Consider the following 9,716-nt stretch of genomic DNA (forward strand, 5'->3'; position numbering starts at 1 on the left):
GGGGGGGGGGGGGGGGCAGTGGCAGGGGTGGGCCCCTTGGCCTCCCTGGCACCAGCTTCTAAAAGGACAGCTGGGACCCCAGACTACAGGAGGCCTCCCCATCCAGAGTGAGAGAACTTGATGCCAAATCCAAAATAAGTGATGATTTTGTCCAGAATCACTGGCAGCTGTATCTCACTTCACAAATGCAGACTATTTTCCTCAACACCAGCTCCACGAACAGAAATGTTCTCCCATGGAATCTGAGTGCATCCCCGTGGCTGTGCCTTACCTATAATAATTTATGAGCCACACAATAAGACGTGTGCAACACTTAGCATTCTTTCCAGAAGTGGAATTCAATTCTTACATAGGATTTGTCATGTGAACTATTTTGATGAAGATAAGAGTAACTGCAGTGATTTCCTGGTCAGTCCATGCTTAGGGGCCACTGCCCCTGGCTGGGTACAAGAAGAAAGTCTGTCTTTTGGAGCTGGGTCCAGATAAAAAAGACAGGAAAAGTAAATTTATAACATGGAGGCTAATAAGCACAGTGATACTTAGGACACTTGATTCTAATGTTTTATGCGATCGTGTTTATAACAACACAATTCAGTGCTGTCATCCAATGATGTTCGTCCACATGTCAAGTCAACGCTGCTGCCTACCAGAGTTGATACTCAGAATCTTGACACTGTAGGATCACCTTTTTCATTAAAAGGAATGCAGATTATTGCAAAATATCAGGCCATGCACCGATCTAGGTTTCAAGGCAAGAGAGATGAATGACATGCAGTTTCTTTACAAAGTGTAACAGATAAAACAGAATTAAAACTTGGCAGTTTAGGAGTCAGAGTCTGATGTTTAATAGTTTATGCACTAAAAACACAACTTTACATTTTATAAATGTTTAGAATAGTATCCCCTAAATAGGAAGCATATTCACTTTCTTAAATCCAAAGTCTTTGCTAAATTAAAATGTAGCAAATTTATAATATTTATAGGATGCAAAAATGGAGACTCCTTAAAAAGCAAACTATTTTACCACGTAATTCCAATTGCAAAATCACATCATCACATTCACGGCACTTTTAATAGTGTTTATTAAACTGTGCAAGGTGGGAAGGAGGAAGGCTCAGGCTGACGAGGTGAAGAAGGGACAGCGTCCCATGAAGGCAGCCAGAAATGGGTGTGGTTTTGGGGGCCTTCTTGTTTAGAGGGGCAGAGAATGAAGAGCCACAGGCTGGGGTCAGTCCTCGGGTGAGGGATTACGGTTAGTAGGGAAACAGAAAGGAGAGCCTCAGCTTCCTGAGTTCTATGTGGAACTTCAGTATGGGCTGGGGGAAAGTGACATCTAGTGTTAGCTGAAAATAATCCAAAACCGGGTATTCAAAACCACAGCCATGACAACCTGCAGCAAGCGGCTGGACAGCAGTGACAAGCACACACCAGTTCAAAGTCATTCTCCTTGAAATTCTGAGTGCATTCTCCTCCAAAAGCCATTTTTAACCTTCCTTGTGTCTCACTCCACAAATACAGCTCTAGAATCTAATTAAAGAGCGAGTTTCTGAGGGACTGGAATCAGACGCAAAATGACCATCCGAACCAAGCCCACATTCCACAGGTGAGAAGCCGGAGCCTGAGGGGATGGCAGTTCCCCGGGTGGGGTTCTCTGAGTTCCCTGGAGCCCTGATCTCCCTCCTTCCCTGTCCCTTTCCGCAAGCACCTGCCTGTGCCTGCCCCGTGCCCAGCAGCGCAGGAGCCAGGGGTGTGCAGCACAGCCTGAGGCTGTCACGTACTACAGGAGCTAACAGGAAAGCTGCAAGATCACACTGGTTAGTGAGTCCATCCTGAATATCCACATTTCGTAAACAGGAGGTCTGCAGTGTAAACATACACCCTCGCACCAAGAGAGAACTGCAATGCCAGCCCCTCTGCCAACTCGCTCAAGCCTCACCTCACGGGGTATCTTGGGAAGCAGATCTAAATTAAAACTGAAGCTTAAATGCCTCATCTATACTCATCATCCATAAAGATACGCGGGGACAAAAGGCTGCTGCTCTGCATACACCATTCAGAAAACAAGGCAATCTTAGCATCCGTATTTGAAAAAAAAAAAAAAAAAGCACACTTTTCTTGATTGGATCTCATTAAAATATTTACTGGGGAACATGTCTCCTGGTACAATTGGGTAACTGCCTCCTTTATAATGCATGAATTTTGCTTATGATGTCACAGACATCAACAGAAATTCTACAACTGAAATCAAAGATGAGTCAGCAAAGATGAGAAACATACCCAAGGCATAGAAGGGATGGGTAACCTTCTTAAGAGGTCAGATGCTTCATTTCTCTCATGCAGCAATTCCTATCTGTAAATAGATGATTAAGTGATGCCCTTACCAAATGCACCTTTAAAACCACCTCACGTATTCTCACCTTTCCATTGGCAAGCTCATCATATAAATGGGCATGTTCCTAGGTCACGCCAATGATTCTTCCAGCACCCCAGACTGAAGACGTGTTGTCATTTAAAAGCAGCAAATGTACTGTAAACACCAATCAATAGTCATGTTTGAAGCGAGAAGCAAGACACACTTAGCACACTGTATTGATGGTTCTCTGCCAGTGGGATTTTACCCCAAAAATCCAGGTATGGTCAGAGACAGAGCTCCATGAACTGACTTAACTTAGAAAAAGGCATGGGGAACAAGCACTTTAAAGAGGAAACAAAACAGTTCTGCTACTGAGCAGGAGACCTTCAAATCTGGCTACATTCCATGATTCAAGCAAGCAGTCATGATAAAGAATGTGTTATGTTTTTGACTTCAGACAGAAAAAATATGACTAGAAATATAAGATTTAGAAAAGATTTTCTGTCATCTTTTTCTACTTAAAAGCACCAAGTTCTCTTAACTGAAATGATTAATTACGCAAGTTGAATATTATGCAGTTATGGCAAGAAAATTGGTAATTCTGCACAGCTGTCTCTGGCATTAGGCAAGGATGACACTGTATGCTGAGAACATTCACGTTTTCAAGACAAACCCGCCAACACCAATACTGAACAGATTCGTTTTAAACAAATAAGATTCTGAGCTAACATTACCAAACACTGGTGTCTAAGGTAGCTTTAGAGCACACCTAATTATTTATGACTGCACAGTTAGGAGTCTTGCTCTTAAAATGCTCCATCTTATTGTAATATTTGGCCTCCAATGCTGACAAAACGCTTCTTTCAATTCAGACAGGCTGTTTTCAATAATCAAGGTCGTTATTACAAAGTGCGCCAATCACATCTTGTAGCAAACAGGTGAGTAGAGGCCGCCCTTGAAAACAGCAACCTGAGCACCTTAATTAACACTGAGCACAAAGGAGGCCACTTACTAGAATGCGCGCAGCTGACGCATGTGTGGAAGTTACCGCCAACAGTGCCTCAGTGGGTCAACCATAAAGTATGATGACCCCACTTCAAAGCTTCCGCCATAACCACAATGATGAAAAGCAAGACTTGTTGCAAGAATGTCTCGAGAAAAATGCACAATCCCTGACCCTGGGAGGGCATCATTTTAAGGCTGAAAGCAGTGACGAGACGGGAGCCTGGGATTCTGGAGAGCCCGCAGCTCTTCCTGCAGTCGATTCCCAGGTAATCTCCGCATATTTCCTCGGGTTTCATGACCCTGGGCAACAGTGGGACAGATATTCATACTGCAGAGTACTTCAAGAAATAAACATCCGCTTTTACATGAAATTTCATTTTCATATTTTGTAGTAAAAGCCCAGAAAGGTATGGCTTGAATGAAGACGCATCTATCTCTAGGCGGAGTTTTTTTTGACATCCCAGAGTAGCTGGGACCACTGTTGTAGTTTAGAATCATTATCATGACGATAGGAATTTGCAGCAGCCCTCGACCTGTGGCCTTCTGAACCGTCTCTGGCGTCCTATAAAGGGGAGCTAAGTGTATTCCCGGTCGCTCCTGGGGCTGGGAGCTCGCGGGGAAAGAATCCCGGAGAAGCGGCTGTCAATGCATTTTCATCGGCAGCCGCGTCCGTCGGCGGCTTCCCGGGGCTGGACGGCCACGTGCCCCCCGAAACCGTGTTCAGAATCGGGGCCGTGCTGGGGGTGGCAACTTGAAAGCTTCCAACAACTTTTCGTTTTTCTCTGAGCCAACATTTGTTTTGTCAATCAATAGTTTATTTAAAAATAAGAAGGTGGCCGGGCGCGGTGGCTCAAGCCTGTAATCCCAGCACTTTGGGAGGCCAAGGCGGGTGGATCACGAGGTCAAGAGATCGAGACCATCCTGGTCAACATGGTGAAACCCCGTCTCTACTAAAACTACAAAAAATTAGCTGGGCATGGTGGTGCGTGCCTGTAGTCCCAGCTACTCAGGAGGCTGAGGCAGGAGAATTGCCTGAACCCAGGAGGCGGAGGTTGCGGTGAGCCGAGATCGCGCCATTGCACTCCAGCCTGGGTAACAAGAGCGAAACTCCGTCTCAATCAATCAATCAATCAATAAAATAAAATAAAATAAAAATAAGAAGGTACAGAGAGAGTTATTTAGGGCAGGAGCTAGAACAGACTTCCAAAAAGAAATCTCTGTGACCAACTGGCGTCCCAGCGACCCCGGAATGGCCAGGAGCCCCCGGCACGGGCCGAGGCGGCACCGCGAACCCTCAGGCTCCCCGGGGCCGAGTCGGACCAGCCCCGGCGCCCGAAGCTGCAGGGGGGACGCTCGTTCCGCGCGCCTCCGCGGGGCCCACAAGAGCCGCTCCTGGAAGAAACGCGGGGCCCAGTCTGAAACCCCAAACTCCGGAAAGCGCCGCTTGAACGCAGTGAAGGAGAGCCCGCGCGCCTCAGAAGCCTTTCCAGGCGGTCCAGGCGCAAACCCCCCAAGTTTCCCGCGGAGACGCCACGCAGGGGAGGGCAGAGCGGGGGACGGGGTCCGGGACTTCGGAGCCCACCCCACGGGCAGCCGCCCCTGGGAAGAGGGAAGGGTCGCGGGGAGCAAGGGCGCGGAGGGAGAAGGGGGCGCGGGGAGAGCGGGGGGCGCGGAGGGGCCGCACTCACCCGCACAGGCACCAGCAGGCAGCCCGGGCGTCCGCGGGGGTCGGCGGGAAGCGGGGGTCCCTCGATGCTCATCGCCCTACTCATTGCCAGGACCCCGCGCGAGCCTCCAGAGTCCCGCCGGGCGCCGCGTCCGAGTTCCTCTCCAGGCTCCGGCTCCGGCTCGGGTTTGGCGGGCGTCCGCGGCGCGGGGCTGGGAACCGGGAGCTCCGCCCACGCAGTCCCGCCCCGGGCGAGGGAGGGGACGGCGCGCGGCGAGGGGAGGACCGCGGAGGGGCGCGGCGTAACCGGAGTCGGGGTGTCGGGCGCGCGGCTTGCGGGGAGGGGCCGCGGCTGGGGGAAAGGGGCGCTCCCTCGGGTCGGAGGGACCTTCCAGGGGCCGGCGGGGCGGGAGGCGGAAGCACGCGCTTCTCCGGGGCTGGGTACCCAGGTCGGCGTTCCAGGCCCCGGCGCTCCTTGAGGCGCAGGTGGGTGCGCTCTGGACCGGCCTGGCGACCCCTCCCCGCTGCCCCCCGCCCACCGCGCCGGCCCGAGGTCCTCAGCTTCTCCTTGGGGACGTTTCCAGCCGCAGCCTCGGGGTCCCCACCCCTTCGCCGGCCGCACCCCTCAGACCTTCCCCCGGCGTCTCCCCCGCACGACCCCGAGGACTGCCCGGCCCGAAGGAAAGAAAAGACAAGGAGTCCTCACCTTCCCCCAGCGCCGCTCCCATCGTCCTTCTCCCTCCACCGCCCCAAAGATCGGCGGCCCAGTCCCGCCTCCGGGGCGCGGAGTCTCCCAAACCCTGCGGGGATCCCGATCTCGGCGGCGGCGGAGACGCGGGTCCCAGTTCACTCAGGTTTGCGCCCAGAGGAGCCTCCCCGACGCCGCCCGGGGTTCCCAGACTCAAATCGGCCTATTTTAATGCAAATGAAGTAAGTTTAGGGTAAATTCCCTTGGGGCGGGGGAGTGAGGGGGCGCACAGGCTACCTACGTTTTTAAAAAGAAACCGGCGTCCCTTTTCCTCCTTTCCAACCCCCCCTCAGTTTCCAGTCCAGGCCGGGACGCCCCTGTCCTTCCCGCTCCTTGGCGAGCAAAAGCCGCGAAATCTGAGGCCTTCCGAGGCTCGCCCTCTCTAGGAGCAGAACGTGAGTAAACAAATAAACGTTGAAAAATCGCTATGAAACGCTTTGCTTTTTCTGACTCCGACTCGCTTGGCCGCCGGCAGACCTGGGTTTCTGACCGGGACGCCCTGCGTCCCCCCCCCACCCCCCCGCTCACCGCGTCCCCCAATGCTCTGGGTTCCAGGTCAGCCTGCGGGGCGCTCTGCCAGCGCTTCTCAGCATCACGTTTACCGGAGTGCGAGCTCTCCAGCGGCCAAAATCGGGGCTCAGTGCCTCTTACAAAATACGCTTCTTGGGTGAATTAGTAAAAAATATTGTACTACTTTTCATTTGTGGCAAAACCTAGAATAAGAAAGAAAAAGAACAGGAGAGTATCGTTTGCCTTTAAGTTACATTTTTTTAAAAGCATGCATATAATCTCTGAGAAATTAAATGTCTCCACATGCACGAAGACGTTGTCTCATTGTGTTCCAGGACCTGAAGAAGGAAAAACAGCGTGTTGCATGCGTTGATGTTGACTTCAAGACACAAGTTTTTCTTAAAATTGTATCATTAAATTAATAGGCACATACTTTTTTGTTTTTCAGACCAGAGTTAATTGTTAATTCATTTGTAAAATAATGTGGTTTTAGCTGACAATCGCTGCAATCCTTTCTACACTAAAATTTTGTGATATCTGGGGCTGCTTCTGAAAGGCTAATTCAAGTTTTAACTGCATATCGGCTTTTATGCATCTGTGTTAGGACTGCACATAAGAGTTATTTTGCTTTATTTTAAATAAAGCAAAATAGGGTTCTACTGCCATAATAATAACAATAAAGAGGAAAACACTGACTACCCTGAAACTGAAGGCAGGACCCTCATGATATTACCAGAATTCAACTTACCAGTTTTTGTGATGAGGATAGCTTTGATTCTGAGAGGTGTATAAAACCAGTTGTAGTGTCTCTTTATTAACTTTTAACTTTGAAATAATTCTGAATTTACAGAAATTTTGTAAATGTAGTACAGAAAACTACAGTAACCCCTCGTTGCAAGACTCCCAGTGGCTCCCTGCTACCACGGATAGTACTGAACCCTATACATATTGTCATGTTTATTCCTGTGCATACATACTGGTGATACAGTTTCATTTATAAATCAGGCACATTAAGAGGTTAAAGCAATAACTAATAACGTAGAACAATTATAACAATGCCCTGTGAGAAGAGTTAGATGAATGCCTACTCTCTCTCTGAAATACCTTCACTGCCCTGAACTCACCCTTCTTGGGATGATGTGAAATGAGAGGTGCCTGCAGGAGAAAGAGTGGCGCAGGCCTGGAGACCTGGCATCAGGGTGCTGCTGAATGTCCGCAGAGCTCAGAAGGGCCATCCCCTGCTCCCCGTGATCCTGGACCATCCAGTCCGGAACATGTTCATGTTTGGGGATCGGGGATAGTTGGAGGTTTTTTGTTTGTTTGTTTGCCAAAATCTTGAGAAAGAACGGTGTCATTAGGAGTTGTCTCTCTTTTTAACGCATCAAAGTGATGCGCAGAGGTTCTAATCCTTGGATGACAGTAAGAGCGACTGTAATGCTGCATGCAATTCAAGGATGGTATTCCGTCATTTTGCCTCTACCCTTTGTGCCATTGGAAAGACTCCAGCAAATGTCCATCACGTCCACCTTACTGGTTCTGTTTGTTTCTTCTTCGCCTTCATCTTCCTCTGCAGGTGACTCTGCGAGTTCCTTCAGCTCCTCATTTGTTACCATTTCTCTATGACCTTCAACATGTTCTTCCACTTCTTGATCAGACATGTTGGCAAATCCTTCACCAACTCATCTTGCTGTATAAAGGATTTTCACGAATTCTTCATCAACCCCTGGTTATTCTTTAAAATCATTTATGACTTCACTCCATAAGTTCTTCCAGCTGGCATTCAGAGTTTCTGGGGTAATTCACTTATTGCGATTTTGTTGAATGTTATTCTATCACTGGTAGTGACTGATTTTCAGCACTGCATCACCTCCAAATTAGGGTCTGTGTCAATTGCTGACCAAATTGATGTATGTGGCCTTGACAGACTGGATGATGCCCTGGTCAAAAGGCAGGAGCTCCTCACTTGAGGTTGTATTTGAAGGTAAAAATACAATCTTGGGGCCGGGTGCAGTGGCTTCCACCTGTAATTCCAGCAATTTGGGAGGCCGAGTTAGGTAGATTGCTTTGAGCTCAGGAGTTTGAGACCAGCCTGGGCAACATGGTGAAAGCCGGTCTCTACAAAACAACACAAAAATTAGCTGGGCGTAGTGACATGTCTCTGTGGTTCCAGCTACTCAGGAGGCTGAGGATAGAGAATCCCTTGGATCCTGGAGGCAGAGGTTGCATCAAACCAAGATCATGCCACCGCACTCCAGCCTGGACAACAGAGTGAGAACTTGCCTCAAAAAAAAAAAAAATACAACCTTGGCCTTCTCATTTTTATAGTAAACATATTCAGAATGGGCAGGTATGTTGTCTGCTACTAATGGGACTTTATATTCCAACCTTTCCCCTTAGAAGATTTTTGGAGGAAGCACTGTTGGAATGCTTCCATAAACACGGTGGTTGCCGCCCACACTTTCTGGTTGTGTTGCCTGAAGACAGGTAACTTTTATTTTTGAGCATAAGGGCTCCTCTCTGTGTACACCACACCAGCTTGGCCACAGGTCCCACAGCATTGCACATGCCACGGGGTAAATCAGCCCTTCAGAGTTCCATGCCCTTTGCACTTTGATAAACGTAGGTTCTTTTGGGTGTCTTCTTCCAGAAGAGTCTGGTTTCACTGCAATTGAGGACTTTCTTCAGATGAGATCCTTTCCCCAGTCAACTTCTTCAGCTCCGCCAGAAATATGGCAGCAGCTTCTTCACTGGCAAACACAGCCGCTCCAGTAATTTTGTTTTTTATTTTTCAGTGCAAGCCCACTCCCAAGTCTGTGTAGCTATGCCTGACTTGCCATGCGTCACTCATTTAGGAGGCCTCACTGCTTAAGTCTCCCTGTGGGATTGTGCTTTCTGCACTGAGGCACCCTCAGTGGCAACGTCTTTCTGCTCACGTCTTCCACCTGCAAGTTCAACGTCTTCTCCTTCTTAACTAAGCGCTTATCACTCACTGCGGCCATAACATCTGTGGTTTGAAATGTAACAGCAAAACTACATAGATTTCTTGTTTTTCTTTATCTTTTTTTTGTGTGTGTGTGTGATGGAGTCTCGCACTTGTCATTCAGGCTGGAGTGTAGTGGCGCCATCTCGGCTCACTGCAACCTCTGCCTCATGGGTCGATTCTCCTGTCCCAGCCTTCCGAGTAACGGGGATTACAGGCGCCCACCACCATGCCAGGTTGATTTTTTGTATTATTAATAGAGATGGGGTTCAGGTGCTAATTAGCTTAAAATAGACATCCTCATGGGAACATACTTTACACTGCTTGATTTGCTAACCCACCCTCTTCCCCCTCCAGCCATCATCTTAATTCTGCAATGAAGACCTATTACCTTCCTGTTCCACGCTTGGTTACCATAAAAATTTTTGCAGTTTACCCATCTGACAAAGGGCTG

General features: G+C 48.9%; 1 protein-coding gene across 1 annotated transcript in view; it reads right to left on the reverse strand.

Moving 5' to 3' along the window:
* SNTG2 (syntrophin gamma 2) overlaps positions 1-5,220 on the reverse strand; it is a 339,371-nt gene extending 334,151 nt beyond the window's left edge. Inside the window, exon 1 of the mRNA XM_032294284.1 lies at positions 5,047-5,220. Coding sequence (XP_032150175.1) covers positions 5,047-5,130 — 84 coding nt within the window. The 5' untranslated portion in view covers positions 5,131-5,220. The remainder of the gene's footprint in view (positions 1-5,046) is intronic.
* Positions 5,221-9,716: the final 4,496 nt, after the last annotated feature.

Source organism: Sapajus apella, unplaced genomic scaffold (assembly GCF_009761245.1).
Source record: "Sapajus apella isolate SASKATOON/1434 unplaced genomic scaffold, GSC_monkey_1.0 scaffold31, whole genome shotgun sequence".
NCBI classification, from domain to species: domain Eukaryota; kingdom Metazoa; phylum Chordata; class Mammalia; order Primates; family Cebidae; genus Sapajus; species Sapajus apella.